The sequence below is a fragment of the Macaca nemestrina genome, chromosome 10 (assembly GCF_043159975.1).
Source record: "Macaca nemestrina isolate mMacNem1 chromosome 10, mMacNem.hap1, whole genome shotgun sequence".
Taxonomy (NCBI): Eukaryota; Metazoa; Chordata; class Mammalia; order Primates; family Cercopithecidae; genus Macaca; species Macaca nemestrina.
The window spans coordinates 139,920,494-139,938,729 of NC_092134.1; the positions used below are offsets into that span (position 1 = coordinate 139,920,494).

At 58.3% G+C, this 18,236-nt stretch overlaps 1 protein-coding gene across 4 annotated transcripts; it reads left to right on the forward strand.

Moving 5' to 3' along the window:
• The first annotated feature begins 1,256 nt into the window (after positions 1-1,256).
• On the forward strand, positions 1,257-17,986 carry LOC105484131 (uncharacterized). 4 transcript variants are annotated; one of them, XM_071072360.1, is made up of 5 exons: positions 1,257-4,420; positions 5,124-5,235; positions 7,064-7,192; positions 7,747-7,855; positions 16,431-17,986. In XM_071072360.1, exons 1-5 carry the CDS (start codon positions 4,297-4,299, stop codon positions 16,548-16,550), a joined length of 594 nt encoding a protein of 197 aa, XP_070928461.1. In that variant the 5' UTR covers positions 1,257-4,296; the 3' UTR covers positions 16,551-17,986. The 4 variants fall into 4 exon arrangements, 2 of the variants coding, with proteins under 2 accessions (XP_070928461.1, XP_070928460.1); XM_071072359.1 differs by lacking the exon at positions 16,431-17,986 and having other exon boundaries at positions 1,257-2,506; positions 3,371-4,420; positions 7,747-9,548; XR_011609453.1 differs by lacking the exon at positions 16,431-17,986 and having other exon boundaries at positions 1,257-4,461; positions 7,064-9,548.
• Positions 17,987-18,236: the final 250 nt, after the last annotated feature.

Below are 18,236 nucleotides of genomic sequence, written 5' to 3' on the forward strand. Positions count from 1 at the left end.
TCTTGGCCTGCTTCCTGGGGCTGTCACACCAGGAACCATGACTCAGGGCCTCCCTGGCCCAGGTGAGTCACATACCTGCAGCCCCCCCGCTGTGGAAGCTGCTGCCTGGAGCCAGCACCTGGGGCCACCCAGCCTCAGTCCCTTGAAGCCCCAGGGCAGCCCCTTGCTCCCCTCCCAGGTGTCTTTACATGCTGGAGCCCCTCACTCGGGAGGCTGTCCCCACACCCCTCACCCCTGCCTAGCACTCGGCCCCCTCCTCCTCATTCCCTCCAGCAGGTCGGTAGCCTGTGTGATGCCTGTGACCCGACTTCACAGCACTGGCAGGTGCTAACAGCCTGCCATTAAACTTAAGTGGTGAGATTGTCTCTCCCTTCCCATCCTCCCTGTTCCCCACCCTGTCTTGAAGAGCAACCAGGGCAGGGACTCCCAGGGGAGCAGCGTGACACTGCCACCTCTTCAGGACTATCTTCTGGGCCTGACTCCCAGCCCATGGTGGTAATAGAAGGAAGGTGGTGAGATGCCAGGATGCAGCCCTCCCTGCTGCCAGCGGCCTGGGTCTTCCCGTTCAGTTACAGACGCTGCATCACCTCACTCCCTCTAGGTTCTAGACGGCAGCAGGGAGTCGGCCTGTGCACCACAGTGGGTGGGGAGGGCAATTTGGAGCCAGCAGGAAAGGCACCCATGTCAGAGAGGAGCTGTGGGGCCCGGCAGTGCGGGGGTCTGGGAGAGCCCGTGGGTGTGGGTGGAGGCAGCCACACTGTCTGATGGGCCAGGCTGCCCAGGAGGGTGAGTGCTGGGCTGTACCAACCGCACCTGCCACTGGCTGACAAGGACCGCACCCCTCATGCTGTGGGACCTCGAGTTCAGGGAAGTCAGGAGGCAGGGCAGACCACTGAAGCATATCCCCCCACCACTCCCCTGTTGGGTGCCCCATCCACTTGGGGTGGGCCGAGCCGGCAATACCGCCATCCTCCCCATCTGCTGATAGGACAGGGAGGGTCAGCCACAGTCAGGGCCGCCGTGGATGGCCCTAGAGGTTGTGTCCTATGCAAGGGGACCAGAGAAGGCTGAAACGCAGGCCACTGGACTCTTGCTGGGCCCCATTTTTCTCATTAGAGCACATTTTTCTAATTTACGCCAAGGCACCAGCAGCCACCCGACTGGAGTCAGCAGGTGGTGGAGACTGGACCCAAGGCCAGTTCATGGGCATCTCTGCCAGCCTCCCTTGGCATTCAGGCCCTACTTCTCAGGGGCTGGGGAACCATCCACAAACCCTCTTGTCAGCCTCCTGCCTCAGCTTCCCGTGGGTACCACTCAGTACCATCCCCCAGACCCAGGCAAGCGGGGCCTTTGCCTGGGCCCCACTCCGCCCTCCTTCCTCCACACCTCTCCCCATGGAGTGGAAAGTCTGTGGGGATGAGAGAATGTCCCTTTGTGGAACCTGGTCCCTCCCCCCACTTCCAGACCTCCTCCCAGGAACCCAGGAGCTTGGAATCCTCTGTGCATTCAGCCCATGCATGCAGCGTCTGCACAGGTGGCCTGGAGCTGACGGGACCCCTGGGACGTGCCCCTCTCTCCTGTACCCACACCGCACCACACCCAGCCCTCTCCACAGGCTCGGCCAAGGGGCGTCTCACCCTGGGGGAGGGCGGGCAGGAGGCCTTTCCTGGTGCAGCATAGAGCCTGGGGTAGAAAAGGAGTGAGGCAGGGACCTGCTTCGTAGGCATCGCCTCAGTCCTCAAGTGATGGGGGCAGGCCTGACACCGTTATTCTGAGACAGGGAACTATCCCCATTGTTGGCCAGCTCCAACGCTGGGAGACAACCAATACGGGGCAGTAAGCTTGTGGGAGGGAGGCGAGTAACTCGCTTCATTTGAAAGGTAGCCTTGTTCTTGGGCCGAGCCTCTTTCCCTGTGTGAAGAAATGTACCTTCTCCTTGTGTTCCTTAAGCCCTGCTCACACCAGGCTCCTTGCCGAATAGTGCAGGAGGTAATTGGATAAGACCCATGGGCCCCTGCACTGGCCTTGCCTCTGAAACTGGCAACAGCCCCAGTCCCTCCTAAGGAGCCCCCCACCCCCAGCTGTCTCCCTCCAGCCCACGCTCCTTTCCCTGCTGGGTGAGCCCTAGAGCCTCAGGTGTCACCCATAGCCTGGGCCTTCCCTAGAACCCAGACATCCCAGTGACTATGGGCAGCTGCTCTGCTGTGGCCACATGGGTGGGCAGTGCCTGGGGGCAGCTAGGGGAGAGGTGCTCTTGAGTGGGGCTAAACTTCCCCCTGGGCAAGGCCAGTTTCCATCAACAGTCCTCCCCCGTCTTCTCTCCTCCCTTCTCTTCCCTTGTTCCTGCCCAGTGCTCCTTGGCTGCCTGTACTTATCTGGCTTCATCCCCCTCTCCCTGCCCCCTCCAGCCCAAGTGGGCTTGACGTGCATTTCAGACCTGTTGGCTGCGGCGAGAACACACCGGGGTCAGGGCGGAGCAGGAGCCTCCCTGACAGTGGAAAGCCAGGTGGGAGTGAGGAGGGTCACACCTTCCCCGCGTGTGTGCACGGCCAGGAAGCCAGGCAGTGGCTGCAGCAGGGCTGTAAGGCAAGAAGGACAACCCCAAGCCGGGAGGCGGCCAGGCAGCTTTGAGGGGAAGTGAGAACCCCTGCGGGGCCATGCAGGACAGGGAATGGGCATCGGGGCGAGAAGAGGACACACGAGTCACCTTTCTGATCTCTGCCTTTGCTTTTTCCTGAGCCTTGGCTGCTGCTGCCCAGCCTGGCCCCTATGCTCCAGCCATGTGGGTGCACTCTGCTCCCTGAACACAAGTGCCCCACGCTTTCCTCAGGCTCCAGGCTTTGTACGTGCTCTCCCCTCTGCCTGGAATGCACTTCCCTCCTTCTTCATTTGGCAAATGTCTGCTCGTCCTTAGAGATGCCCCTCAGGTGTCACTGCCTCCAGGAAGCCTTCTCTGACTGCCCTCCCCACCAGGAGCCTCCCATCATTTCTAGGGCTTAACCCATAGTTACACTGATAGCAATTACATTGATTGTAATCACTCGCCTATCCCCCCAACCATTAATAACTTTGAGGACCATAGTTGTCTTACGCTGCTTGGCACCTGGCATACAGCAGGTATTTATACATATTGGATGGGTGGGTGGATTACTGAATTGCTGCCAGTCCAATGAGGAAAGGGATGAGTGGGAAACTCGCTGCCAGCAGCCGGCAAGGCTGGGACGTCCAGAGCTGCTGGCGAGAGAAGGAAGATGGCACAGGTGACGGGGGTCCCAAGGAGCTATCTCTACCACCCCCCCACGTTGGGCAAACATCGGCCATAGGCGTGTCCTGATCCTTGGTGGCGACCCTCTTCTCTCCTTGCTCCTAGAAATTTCTGCCTGTCTCTTATCACCTGGCTGAGCTCGTGGCAGGAGTCCTGGCCCATGTGTTTACCAGAGGCTGAGTGGACGCTTCCTCCTCCTCCATTGTCTGTCCGTGCCCCGATGAAGCAATGCAGGGGGAGAAGGGGGATGCATTGTGATGAGGGAAACTGAGGCAGGCACAGGGGTGGTCCCATTTTCCACCCTGGCAATCCTGCACACATCTGGATCCCAGCTGCTGGCCCCGGCTCCAGCAATTCCCTGATTCCACTGATGCTGATGGCTTCCGCATGGGAGGTGGAGGGGGGGGTCTCCCGGGGGGATAGGTCATCCCTCTCCCCTCTCAAGGATGGTCTAGAGGATGAATCCATCTGCCAGAGGCGTCCAAGAAGAAAGGCCTGGGCCAGGATCACATGGAAGACTCTGAAGACAGGATCAGATCTTGCCTGCCTGGATTGAACAGGGACGTAGTAACCAGTCCCATCCACGCCCACCTTGCTGCCCTCTGAATCGAGAGTTTGAGGCCATGACCAGGGTAACGTTCAGCTGGTAGAGACAGCGCCACCCTGCTGGCTGTTTAAGCCGTGCTGGAATGGTGCTCACAGGGTAACAATTGTAAGTACTTTGAATATCACCTCTTAATCAAAATTAAGATCAACGGACATTTCGAAGTTTCTGGGGTCTAGCCTCACCTCCGCCTCCCGCCAGCTTTTGGCTGCCACCCTTTACCTGAGCCTCCCAGCCTCCCTCAGTTCTGCCCATCGCACCTGCGCCCTGTGTCAAGGCCCCGCTTCTGTAACCTCCTCTTTATGGGCATCTTCCGCCGTTTCCCACGATACTCATTGCACCATCCACAGGCCACAGTGCTGTAGAGTCAGCTGGGGAGGCCTGGGAGCAGGCCTGGGTGGCAGGTAAGGGTGGGGTGGTCCTGCTGATGCCATCTTATCACTCCTCAGTGAGTGACAAACAGAAGCAGCACTTGAGCCAGACTCTGACTGAGAACTACGGGCAGCTGGAGCCACGCAGACCCCACCTCAGCAGACCGGCTGCAACAGGAGGTACAGCACGCCCTATGGCCTTGAAGGCCAAGCAGACACAGGTTCAAATCCTGACTCTCTTCTTTCCTGTCTGTGTGGCCCTGGGCAAGTTACTTACCCTCTCTGAGCCTCGGTTGCCACATCCCTAAAATGAAGCCTCTTTAGGGTATGTGAGCATTAAATTCGGCCACATCTGTAAAGTCCTTACCACCGTGAGAAGTGCCTGCTGAAGCCTGTTTCCTCTCCCTCCCTCTCCTCGACTCCCTCCTCCAAACCCACCCCTGCTGTCTTCCCGCTCTGGGTCCTGGTGGGCAGGAAGCTGGCAGTACCAGGAGAACTCCATCGCCTGCCAGGATCTGGGCCAGGAAGCCTCTCTCCGGGTTTCTTCTATCTGTGGGGCTGCCTTCCTTCTTCCCTGGGGAGCGGGGAGCTGAAGCCCCATAAGAGGGAGTGCTACCCGGCAGGGGTATTTCAGCTGAGCCACCAACAGAACTCCCCAGTTGTGAGCCAGCAGGCAGAAAGCTGAGGGACAGAAAGGTGGTCTCCTTTCCAAGAAGAGACGCGGCAGATCCCTCCAGCAAGGCCCACCATCCTGCCAGACGTAGGGGGCGGACAGTGGACCTCAGAGCTGTGCTGTCCAATGCGGCAGCCGCCACCCACATGTGGCTATTTACAGTTAAATTAAACAAAATCCAGTTCCTTGCTCTCACCAACCACATTTCAGGCGCTCAGGAGCCCCAGATGGTGACTGAACGCCGAGCTGGGCAGCACAGATGCAGGACGCTGCCTCCATCGCGGAAAGCTCTCCTGGACGGCACTGTTCCAGATCCTGATGGGTTCGTGTCAGAAAATCCAAGGCTGCTCTCCCCACATGCTCTGGTCCGCCTCTCTCTGCCACCCCACTCCCCACCCTCATCCCCTGGGCCTGGGGCCTTGGTCTTGGCCCGGGGAATGTCAGGCAAGTAGAGGACATAGACGTCATGAGCTCTAAGATCCAGGGCATCATGGCTCAGTGGGGAAGCCCTCACCCCATCTCCCCGAGATGCAGGCTCAGCTCCCCGTTGGTGGAGGGGTCTCTTTTCTGAAATCGTGGCCTAGGGCACGCGTGTACACACAGGTGCACACCCACAGGCACACGCGTACCCCACAGACTTAGCCCGGACTGGGATGGAGCAGCACACACTGCTGGTCAGCCCTGTGCAAGACTAAGTGTGCTCTCCCTGGGCTGTGCCTGTGAGGACCTGTGCCAGACAAGAATAGGACAGAATCCCCGCCCTCGGGCTCACTCAGAAAGCCAGACACACAGCAGGCAACGTGCAGGCAGTGCAGGGCTGGGGCACCCCCGAAACAGAGAGCAGGGGAGGTGGGGAGGACTCCGTGGGGCAGGGGCAGGGTTTGTTTAGGTGGAGAGGGTGGGAGTGGCATGAGGAAAGGTGCGGCTAAGAGCAAAGGCCGTGTCACCCGCCAAGACCTGCAGGGCACCGGTGCACGCAGATGCAGGCCCTCACACAGGCCGGGAACAGTTAGAACCCCAACCTGCATCTCAGGCGGGAGACTGAGCCCCAGGAAAGCAGTGGCTGCAGAGCCAGGGCCAGCATCGGGCCCTCCAGCAGCACCCCATGCATGTAAATGACACAGCCACATGCACCTGTATTCACGAAAGTGTCTCTCATTCACTGTGGATGCTGCGCCAGGCTCTCTTCTAATTGCATTCCATGAATCTCCTCTTTCAGTCCCCACAACGGTGCAGGGTGCAGGTCTTTCATTGGCCCAATTCTACATGTAAGTGGCCCAGCAGTCGTGCAGCACCAGCACACACAGACAGAGACACAGGGATGTGCGAGGCTGCGTGACTCCCTGCCCTCGCTGTGCCAGTCCCTGCCCTATCTGCCACCATTATGTTCAGCCAGGACGCCCAGTACCCCCGTCCACCCCCATCCATTCCTAGCCCTGGATGGAGGATTAACCCCTTCCTTCTCTGGGGTTCACACACAAACTTCCATTGTCTTCTACTAAACTACAGTAAATGCTACACTACTTCAGGGCAGGACTGGTGCCTAACTCGTGTTTGTTCACTCCAGGCACATGGCAAACCTAGCAAAGCCCTGTTCGCTGAACTAATGAACTCATACCCCTCCGCCCGCCCAGCCCCGAACCCACACCAGATACGGCCTCCCAGCTGCTGTGTTCTGTGGCCTGTGTAGGGACTTGGAATCTCAGTGCCCCGACTCAGAAGGGCAGGAAGTGGCCCCAGTCCACTGTCTTTGAATTGCTTTCTACCCTGGCTGGCACTTCCCTGCCCTGGAGTGGTGCCGACGACCCCGGGCCTCACTCAGTACTCACACCGGCCCCTCTGGCCAACACTGACCTGCCTGTGCCGTGGACTCTGGGACACCCTTTGTGCCCCTGCATGTCTGGGGCTCTGAGGTTTCACCTGGGAACCTCTGGCAAGGCTGGTCCCTGTCCCTGTGTCCTGCCTCCTGGATGACCAGGGCCTCCTTGCCTCTTGTGGCTTGTCCCCCCAGGGACAGCTCTCTGCTCAAACAGGGAAGGGAGAAATCGCAGGGAGAGCAAAGAGGGTTTGGGTGAGTGTTTGAATCCTGTGTCCTCGGCCCTGGAACCCCACGCAGCCTTCTCACCTCCAGCCTCTGCCTCCCCCTGCAGTTCAAGTGCTGCACAGCACGTACCTGCTGTCGTGGGAGGTGAGAGCCGCCAGTGCCCGCCAGCTGCTGCAAGGCGGTGGTGGCACTCTGCAGCCAGCCGGCCCACCCCTCCAACGTCTGCAAGGGAGAGGTGAGCGCCCCAGCCTGGCCTCCAGGCGCCCCCAAAGGGCTGGGGTCAGGCAGATGGGCGTGGGAAAAGCAAAGCACACATGATCCTTGACCACAAGCTCACAGCGCCAGGCCCTTCAGAGGCTCTACAAAGCCCTGGGAAAAGCAGCTCCTCCTGGGAGTCCAGGGCACCATGGCATGCCCCCGGGGCTGCCCACGAAACCTGTAAGCCACTTAAGGCCAGGTCCAGCCCATGAGTCCTCTGGTCCACCCTCTGCCTCTGCCATATGCACCGGGACGGCCAGCCCTTCCTCCCAACCTGTGCCTGCTTCTGGGCCAAAGCCCTGACACCTGCCCTTCCCTTCCAGGGAGGCTGCCTCACCAAGCTACCTGCTACTCACGGGGGCGGTGGGCATCAGGGTGGCCTGCCTGCAGGTGAGGTGCAGTTGAGAGATTAGGAGGAAGGTGTGTGGAAGGGCTCTGAACCTGTCTCCAGTGGCAGCGATCTCCAGTAACTGGGCTGGCATATCCATGCCCTGCCCTGCTCTCTTCTCTCCCCTTCCCTTTGCAACCAAGGCTGAATCCCACAGTCAGTCTGTCCCCCAGAGAACATGAAGGAAGATGCCTGAGGGACAACATGAACTTGTCAGGAACGGGCCTGGGAGGAGTGTGGATGTGGGCTCAGGTACGTGCATGCACCTCGAGGGTGTGCATGTGGGGGTCCGTGTGCAAGCCTGCCGTGGCGTGTGTGGGTCTGTGGGGGTCCACATGCTCCCGGGTCTATGTGGGTGGGGTGGTATACACTATGTGTGTTTAGGGTGCTTGTGCATGTGTGAGTGTGAACATATCTGCATTCATTCCTCTGTGTGTGTATGTGTGTACCATCAGCCCTTCACATCCATGGGTTCTGTATCCTTGAATTCAACCAACCATGGAACAAAAATACTCACAAAAAAATGGTTATGTCTGCACTGAACATCCTTGTCATTACCCCCTAAACAATACAGCATGACAACTATTTACATAGCATGTGGATTGTATCAGGTATTACAAGTAACCTAGAGATGATTTAAAGAATATGGGAGGATGTGCAGAGGTTATATGCAAATACTGCACCCTTTTATATCAGGGACTTGAGTATCAGTGGATTTTGGAATCCAGAACGACTGTACATATGTGTGTGTGTATGTGTGTGTGTGCACGCACATTCCCCTATGTACATCCAGCACTCTCCCTGAGGATAAGCAATGTCCTTGGCTCCCATTTCTCCCCTTCCACCCAGTCCCCCAGCTGCCACCCAGGAAGTCAAGGTCACTCTGTCAGGCTGCTGTAGTCAAGGGTCCAAGGGAGGGAAGCCAGGAGCGAATACTCAGAGGCAAGAGCCCCGCAGGTATAGGCTGTCCTTCTAGAAGGCGTCCAGCAGTCCTGCTGTCCTGCCCAGCCCCTCCCAGTCCGGGGCTATAAGCACCATCTGGGGAAGAGGAAGAGCAGCGCTTAGGCCTCAGAAGACCGGAGTCCAGTCCTGGCTTTGCTCCTGTGTGACCTCGAGCTACTTAACTTCCCTATCCCTCAACCCTTCATCTGCAAAATGTGGATAATTTCTTCAACCTCCTAAGGTCTAAATAAGAATGAGGTGATGCCTGTGGCCCACTTACAGCACCTGGCACAAAGGAAAGCCTCCGTCAGCCTTTTTAGAGTTGTCTGTAGACTTCAGAGGATTTCCGATACTTCCTCTCACTGGGTCCACACAACAACCTGAGACCCAGGCCAGACAAGGAGTAGCGTTCTCCTCGCTTTACACAACAGAAAGTTGAGACCCAGAGAGGCAACTTGACCAGGGTCTCACCCCCTGAATTGGTGCCCAGATCTCCCGGCATTGGCCCTTCACTTTTGCAAACTCCCTACCCCAACTCAGAGGTCTGTGGGAAAGAGAAGCAGGGGACGGTGGCCTTGGCTGGCTTAGAGAGCCTTCCAACATAGGGTCCTTTCAGATGATGGTGCCAGCTACCCGCATGGTCTGTGGGCCTGGAGGGTCCAGCTACAGCCTAACACGCTGGCAGGAGAGTCTAGCCTTTGGAGGGACACTCGCCTTGGTTCTGCCCCCTGCAAGTTGTGTGACCTACGGCCAGCTATTTCATCTCTGAGCCTCAGTCACTGGTTTGTGAACTGAGGCTGACCAGACCTCATCTGGTAGCTGGTGATGGGAATTAGCAACACACATGTAAGTGTCTGGCTCATTGCTGAGCGGATAGCAGGTGCCCGACACATGACACCATCATTTGTATTCTCTCTGCAAGGGCACACTGTCTCTCAAAAAAAGCCCTAGTTGCTCCCTGGCCAGACCAGCCTGCTCCCCTTCATCCTCACTCACCTGCAGGGCCAGGAAGCGCAGATGGCGTTAGCATTGCCCCTGTTTTGCACCTCCCCGGAGCAGGTCTTTTGTCTCATGTGCTGAACGCCAGAGGAGTCACCACTGGGAACTGGGGCAGGGCTGCTCTGTGACGCTGCACCAGAAACCTGTGACTCCCAGTGCAGAGGGGCCTGCTCTGTATGGACTCCGACCACGCCTGGGCCGTTCGGTCTATTTCTTCATGACCTCTCCGGCCCTGAGAGCCCATAGAAGCTGCCAGATGAGGGCAGTGAGGCGAGGGCAGGCAGTAGGGCTGCAGGTGCACTGAGCCTAAAGTCAAGGTGGATGGGAGCTGCTGTGTAAGTCTGATGCTGAGGAGACCAGGTCGTTGGGCAGTGGACGCTTTCCCTCCACTCACAACCCCCACCGTGCAGTCTCTGTTCCTCCATGGTCACTGTGGAATGGCTCCTGGTGGCGCTCAACCCCTTGCCCTGTTTTCCCCGCTGTGGTCCACTGAGCCAGCCCTCCAGCGGCCAAGTCTCAGGTTAGAACTCCCTCCGGCGGCCGACGCTGGGCACTACACTGCCCAAGTCCCAGGTGGGCCGAAGCCTTGAGAAAGGGCTCCTAGTCATCCTCGCCAGCAGGCAGGCACCGGGCACCTGCCTCCCCGACATCCCCAGCCTGGTACTTCGAAGACCAGTAGCCCTGAGCTACACTTGGGGTTTCCAATCCAGCTTCAAAACCGTCTAGCTCATCTTTCAGGAAACGTCCAGGGGTTAACATTCTGATTTTTCAGTAAGATTCTCACCTCCGTGACCAGTTACCTTGAGATTGATGACCTGCACCGTCCTGGAGTGTTGGGATCTGCAGGTCGTGGAAAGGGAAACCGAGCAATCACTTTGGAATGGCTTCCTGGAACATCCTTGGCCCTTCCTTCGTGTTCTCTGATGACAGCAAGGTGCTGACTCAGAAACCTCATAAGAAGTAGAAGGCATGACGGCTTCCTGTTAAAAATGTCCCACGTGTGGCCGAGGGGCCACACCCAGGCGGCTGCCGAACAAAAGCACCAGACACCATGCAGCTGGGCCCCAGAGCCCGGCCCGACCCGGTCTGCCTTCTCCAGCACCTGCAGGGAATTTGTCCTGTCTTGTCTCTGCTCGCCACCTGCTGGCTGCCTGGAGCCATCCATGCTGGTTTCTCCGCGTCTTCTGTCAGGAGGGAGATGCTGATGCTTATTCAGGGATCCGGTGGGTCAGTATCCTGTGCCCTCTGCACCATTCAGGGTGGGGGTGTGCACGTGTGTGCACACATTGATGAGAGCATCCTGTACGCCTCCGCATGATTCCAGGTGGGGATGTGCACGTGTGTGTGTGCCTGTGGACCCACATTGATGAGAGTCTGGCCCACACACCTCCACCCTTGTTGGACCTCTCCTGGGAGCACCCTGGGAACACACATCTCATGCAGAAGTGTGTCTGCTGGGAGCCTAGCTCCTGTCCTCCCGCAGCATGAGATGTACACGTGGATGTTGCTTACAGCACAAATCTGTGCTGGCCTAACAGCTCCCTTCTGTCTCCCCCTTAGCATGGATCAGAAAGATCCAGAAAGTGCACAGGAAAAATCATCAGCCCATGAGGTGGGGACAGGGGAAGAGGGCACGCTGCATGACACCTGCATGGGTGGAAGGGCTGTGACAGCTGCTTAAGCTAGTGGGACACGAAATAACCCCCTAAGCCACGTTTCAGCTGTGACCCTGAGGCCCTTAGGTGGATTAACACAGGCCCCAGCACCGAGTCTCCAAGCTGAAGGCAGTGGTCACGCTCCCTGCTGCCCTCCAGGTTGGGAGGGATGGAGAGGAGGGGGGGGGAGGAAGCTACCTTCTTTGCCAGCCTTGCTGGGAGACAAGTGGGTACAGCCCACAGGCACCTCCACCAGCCTGCCCTCTACACCCGGATTCACAAGGCCAGGGCAGCAGCAGCTGCTGGAAACACTGGGGAAAGTCGGGGTGTTGTTTCTATACTTAGGGGAACCCACCTTCACCCCAGGTGGCACGGGACAGTCACGGGGCTGCTCTTGCCCAGTGCCCCTCTCCTGCAGACAGAGTCGAGACCTGACAACAGGTCATCATTATCAGGATCATGATGACATTACCTCAATGCATCCTCGAGTGGGAGGGAGGAGGGGAAGAGGAAAAAGGCGGGGGAGGACCCACGCACCCAGAGCAAGGCGGGAGAATAAAGGTCCTCTGTGTTTTAGAAATGGGGAGTGAGATAGGGCTGAGAGCGACCTTCCCAAGCCTGCGCATGCTTTGGGCAGGATGCTCCAGCCCCTTCCTGTTCAGCTCCTGGTGGCCAACACAGGGGCTGGCAGGCAGGACTCCTGGGGCTGGGCTTGGCACTGCGTTCTGTGCTCACTGTCAGAGCTGGTGACAGTTCCAGGGGCTCCTCCCAGAGCCTCCGTTTCCCCCATGGCTCTTGCACACCTCAGAGCATCCATAATGGACCTGAGTTTTGTTCTGGAGTCTGAGGGCAGCAAAACACAGGCAGTTTCCCAGAGCAAAAGGCTGCTTCAGACAGCTGTGATGAGGGAGCAGAAACACCCACTCGGGATCTCATTAAATTAGGCCATCTCTGGAGAAGCCCTAGGACCACAGACCCACAGCACCGACTGGGAGCTTGTTAGGAATGAAGACCCTTAAGCCCCCACCCAGGCCTGCGAAACTGTAATAAGGGGGTCCCCAGGTGGTTTGTGTCCATTAAAGGGTGCAAAGCCCTGCTCTTAGACAGCAGTTCTCGGAGTGTGGTTTCCCCACGCACACGGGCATCACCTGGGAACTTGTTAGAAGTGCGAAACTGCAGCCCCCCCCCCCCCCACAAACTAAGCAGGAAGCTGCCCTTTTTCCAGGCCTCAGGGGACTCACGTGTGCACTGGGTGTGAGCAGCACTGCTCCAGGGCCCTGAGGGCCGACAGCCTCGGGAGCTCTGCTCTCTGCTCCTTCGCCCGCTCCACCTGGTAGACCTGCAGGATGGCTCTCCCCTGCTGCTCGCACCGAGGCTCCAGTGACATTTTTACTCATGGTCAACTGCGTCCCCTTCCAACTGCCCTTCAGAAGGACAGGCGCCACGTCCACCTGCCGGGCCTGCAGCATCAGCACCAGCTCCACCAGGCCACAGATGCCCCCTCCTCTGTGTCCAGCCCCTGCAAATGCACCAAGTGCCTTAGACCACAGCTCCTCACCTAGGCAGGGACCCTCAGCCCCCTCCCCTCCATTTCTGAGCCCTCACAGCCAGAGCCTGGGCAGGAGAAGGACCCTCACCAGGCACACGGGTGCCAGGGACTACAGGAGGGTGACAGTTGGGCTCTCTGCTCCCTCCCAGCTCCCGAGCCTGGGACAAAGGGCTGAAAATCCTGGTGCCCTGGGACACCTGCATTAGGGGAGGATCCCCACCGGTGCTCAGAAGCCCTCGCCTTGCTGTCCCCTCTGGGAAATGCACGGGGTGGGACAGGTAGGGGTGGCTCTTCCCCTAGATGACCTAGCTAGCCCTTCGACCTGCCCACTCCCCACGCTGCCTCACCTGGAAAGCCGTGTCCTGCTGGCCTCACTCCTTCCTGCAGGCCCTGGAGTGGGGAGGCCGGAGGCAGGGCAGCCACAGGCGCGGTGGAGCTGCCAGGGCAGGGATGTGGGGTGTGTGGGCCACGCTAGCACATGCTGTACCGAGAGCGGAGCCCTGCACCCTGCCTAGCGGCTTTCCCAGGAGAAATCCCTCTGGGAGATCCTGGCCCCAAGCCCCGGCCTCTAGTAATATGCCCCTCGGGGATCTCCTGGTCTGGGGCCCGATTCTCAGGAATGCCTGTGGGGTTTCTGTTTTTGTTTTTGAGGCAGGGTCTTGCTCTGTCACCCAGGCTGGAGGGTAGTGGCATGGCCATGGCTCACTGCAGCCTTGACCTCCCAGGCTCAAGCAATCCTCCCGGGTCAGCCTGCTGACCAGCTGGGATGATAGGCATGCACCACCACACCTGGCTAATTTTTTAACTTTTTGTAGAGATGGGGTCTCCCTATGTTGCCCAGGCTGGCCTCAAACCCCTGGGCTCAAGCTATCCTCCCACCCTGGCCTCCTATAGTGCTGGGGTTACAGATGTGAACCGCTTCGCCCAGCCGAGGAATGGCTGGTTTTAAAACTATCTTCAGCTCTTAATGGTGGTGGGTGTAAAACTCATCTCAGAGTGGACTAAATCCCAGGCCCTGCAGAGCTGGAGGGCTCAGAAGGGGCAGCTCTGAATCCAGGGGACCTGCCCGAACCTCACATTTCCTGGGGCCCCCTCTCCCCAACCCTGTGGCCACCACCGTGCTGCTTCCAGAGAGCCTCGCTCTGCTTCCCTTTTCCGCCCATCCCAGGCTGGATAGAGTCCCTTCCTTTGGTCCTCTCTTGCATATCTCTTGAATTAGGCAGGGAGTTTTCAGGAAAAACTTTCCCAAATACTAAGGGAGAACAGAGAGGAAATCCTAGGAAATACAGAGCATTCATGCTGGCAGTCTCACGAAGGATAGGTATCAACTTGTGCGACAACCACAGGGAACCCCCAGATGGCTATCACCAGTGGGCACCTTAAGCCTCACACAGGAACCCCACGCCCGTCCTCCATACCTCCCGGTCCTGCACGTCTCCCCAGAGGGCGGCCTCTTACTCGCTGATGCACAGCACCTTGTGATGCAGAGGCCGAGGCTGGGAGAGGTCACACCTGGTCTCTCCACGTGTTGCAGCTCCCAGCCTGCTGAGCACAGCCCTTGCTGACCTGGGCTGGCCCTGAGGAGGGGTGTGCTTTTGCTCCCACACACAGGAGCGGCCTGAAGGCCCCTCACTGCGGTCACAAACACAGCGCTGAACTGTCCAGAAACTATATCCTCAGGGCGGGAAGCGCCCACGCGGACAGAGAGCAAGCCGGCCTCTCGGGGCAGATTGCCGCCTCTACTCTGGGGATTCTCCAGGGGCTATTAGGAGGCTGGGCTGGTTTAGCTCCTCTGCCTAGAAGGGCCCGGAGTGGCCAATGTGAACTCATTAAAAGGAACACCAGTTTTCCCAGAAACGACTGCACCACGGCCCAGAGAAACAGTATGACGTGATTATCCTTGCTGCCCTCCAAGCTGGGCTTCATGCAGATCATCAAAACCTGATGGCAATTCCCAGGAGCTCTGAAGGGCTGCATATCAAACAACTACAGAGTGAGGCTGAGAAAGAGGGAGCGTGCTGGGCCAGGGTCTTGTTCTTCCCGGTGGGGCACCGAGAGAGGCAGCAGTGGGTAGGAGGGCCGTGGCTTGACCTGTCTGCCCTGGCAGGGATGGGAGACAAAGGTGGCAGCAGCTTTGTCACTGAGGGCAGGCCCAGGAGAGCCTGCTCCGTCGGCCTCAGCCCCGTGTGTTGGGTTGGGCCAGCCTGACTGGGGGCAGGATTCGCTGTGATTCCTGCCCTGGGGGGTTGTCCAGCCCAGGTTTCCACTGGGGAGATTGGCTGGTCCGAGCTTCAGAAAGTGATAGGACAGCCCAGAGCTTCTTGGAAATACGACCTCCATGTCCAGGCCAGCAGCCTGGGAGATGAGACAGGGTTGGAGGAAACAGAGGCCCAGGCCAGCAGCCTGGGAGATGAGACAGGGTTGGAGGAAACAGGCCCAAGACAGGGCAGGTTCTGCCTGGGAATGCACAATGGCTGGAGTCTGAAGCCCAGGATGCAGCCCCAGCTGCGTGTAGCCCTCCTGCTGCCCAGGGTGGAGATGGATGCCCAGGGCAGGTCCTCCCGGGCCCCTGCTTGGAGGCCAGCAGTCTTGAGTTCCTTGGAGAGACAGGACATGCCCGTGTAAAGTCATCACCAGCGCTGTGTTGGCAAAAGGCTCCTGCCCACCAGGGCCCTGGCAGGGCAACAACAGGTGCTGGGATCCCACATAGCTCAGGCCAGCACGTCCTCACCCTGCACACGCCATGCCACCCTTCCCTAAGGGGCAGACACCAAGAGAGAAGGGCACATCCCTGTGTCCCCCGGATGAAGAGTGTTGGTGGGAGGCAGGGAGTGAACAGGGATGAAACCTGGCCTTGTGGGAGGGGATGAAGTGTGGGTGCCCATTCTCCTCTTTCTCCCTCCCCACCCCGCAACCGTCTAGCCTCAACCCCAGGAGCCCTCCAGGCAGGGCCATTTGCGGGGTGTCCGGGGAATGCCTGGTGCTTACTGAGGGCCTGCTGTGCACTTAGAATGTGTTACTTGCTGTCAGTACATTCGCTTGCAATTACTCCAATAAGAAGGTATTACCCCCATTTTACAGGTGAGGAAATTGAGGCTCAGAAGTGTTAAGAGGCTTGCTGGTCAGCAATAATGGCTGTTGTCTTGCCACCCCAGCCAGGTGGAAGGAAGCAAAGCTGAGCCGGGAGCCCCTGTCCTCTGCGTCCCATAGCTCTCCATCTCTGTAACAAGTGCTCAGGCTGACGTTCAGAACCAAAGTGTCCCTGGGGGGCACCATCCTATAGCAGCAGCTTCAGCAGCCCCTGCCAGGTTGAACAGAATCCGGCATCTGGGCCAGGCGCCAGCTGCCCTGCACATGTGTGTGGTGGAAAAGCCTGGCTTATTTGAGGCTGATAGCCGGGCCCCCGGTGCAGGAACTCAGGCAGCAAGTGAGCCTGGCAACAGCCTGGCCCATTCTCTCAGGTGCCAATGCTGACCCCACAGTGAGAGCAAAGACTGGCCCTCAGCCCTCGGAGCCTTCACACAGGGTGTGGAATCTCATGCCCATGTCGAGATCACTGGGGGTTGGAGAAAACCTGAGGACGCGCCCCCTGCCAGAGCCACCCTGGGCTGGGAGGGGACGTCTGGGGGTGTGTTGACCACCTCCCACTCAGGTGACGCCCCTCTCTGCCTTCTTTCTCCAGGCCATACGAAGCGCCTGCTGCTGCCAGGGCTCTGGAGCGGACACTACTTTCTGTTTTGGGAAGTTCACCTTGTGCACAGCCAAAGGCCCTGAGAGCCGGAAGGGCCCAGTGTGGCCCTGAGGGGAGGGGGGCCATGGTATGTCAGTATGATGTTGCCCGGGACCCTCCAGCCCTGCAGCCAGCTTTGGTCTCAGAGTCTGCCACTCTGGGCCCCTCTTCAAGGTTTTCAGACAGGGGCAGTGAGGTGGAACAGTTACCGTCACCACCGCCCACCCTAGGACCTGCCTTGAAAACATTCTCCATGTACTGGCCACCCCGGGCCTGAGGAAGGAAAGGGGGTTTGACTGGCCGTGGAGAAAACCAGTCTTTGGTACCGCTGCTGGGTGGTGCTTACGTCTGCTGAGAATGTGATCAAGCATCTAAACCAGGAGTGATCAAACTCGAGTGGGCGTCAGCATCACCTGGGGTTGGGAGGATGTGTTCCAAACAGATTGCTGCCCCCGCCACCAGAGTTTCTAATCAGGAGAAGCAGAGCAAACAACTTGCATTTCTAACAGGTCCCCAGGGGCTGCTGCTGGTCCTGGAACCACACTTTAAGAACCACTGCTTTAGACCATGTCCCAGGGACACTGCCACGACCCTCAGGGTTCAAAAGTCCCTCGGGCTGCCTAGATGCAACTGTCCTCCTACCTCCATCGTGGGTCGGGGGTGAAGCGCGCTGCTATGGTCGCTCACAGCCGAACAGGAAAGCCTTTGCACTGGGCATCTGTGTGGCACCCGCCCTGCCCTGGAGGGCTCTTGGATGGTCTGTGGCCTTGGCCAGGAGACCCGGTGGCTGGGTCCTTTCCTGGAAGGAGACAGGTTACACTCCCCAGCCTGCTGTCCCACCACCTCCTGTGTGCCCTAGGAGAGGCACAACAACATCCTTATTGCTCCCTTTTCCTATTTTTTTAAAGTTTTTTTGTAGAAATGGGGTCTCCCTATGTTGCCCAGCCTGATCTCCAATTCCTGAGCTCAAGTGATCCTCCTGCCTCAGCCTCCCAAAGTGCTGGGGTTACAGGCATGAGCCGCTGTGCCCTGCCTCCCTTTTCCTGTTGCAGTGCACAGCCCAGCCCATGCTTCCCGCCTCCTGTGGGCCTTGCCTCCTCCTGCTTATAAACCTGGGATTCCCCTTCCCCAGCCCGCCCTGTGCAAGTGTGGCTAATCCTTCAGGCAGCCCAGTGTCAGCAAGGCCAGATGGGCTCCTGGAACCAGCTGGCCCATGGGTGTGGGTCATCGCAGTATTCTAGACACAGAGACAATGCCTTAACCTACTGCGTATAGAGAAACTGCTCTCATTGGAAACACATCCCACTCCATAGCTGATCTCAGGGTAAGCCCAGCTTCATGTGCTAGGGGCATGATAATGAAAATAAAAGAATTATATCTAGACTACCTCTGTTTATTTTTTTCCCTCCACTGCAAGGAAATCCCAGGCATCAGTTCACCAAGTGGATGGTGACATCCTGAAGCCACCATGTTAGCTGTGGCTTCCCTGTGAGTAAACCCGCTGGCCACATTGCGTAGGGTCCTGCTTACCCGTCTGTCAGCTGTAGTCATGATTTGTTGGAATTGACCTCTCCCACTCACAAGTGTCACGAGCTCCTGGCTGTCAGCGAGAGTCAGGCTCAAACACGTGTACTTGAATTGCGTTCCTCGTAAAGCTTTCTGCCTCTGGTCAGTCAATATCTTCACACCATTTACCAGGCTGCGCGACCAGCCTGTTAAGGAACCTGCAGTGAGCCTGTGCCCACTTCACCATGTGGG

Coding starts and splice junctions, on each gene's coding strand:
- LOC105484131 (XM_071072359.1), top strand. CDS start 4,297: ATGCCATCTTATCACTCCTCAGTGAGTGACAAACAGAAGCAGCACTTG. Junction 5,236..7,063: donor ACTGTTCCAGATCCTGATGG/GTTCGTGTCAGA, acceptor CTCCCCCTGCAG/TTCAAGTGCTGCACAGCACG. Junction 7,193..7,746: donor CCAACGTCTGCAAGGGAGAG/GTGAGCGCCCCA, acceptor TTTGCAACCAAG/GCTGAATCCCACAGTCAGTC.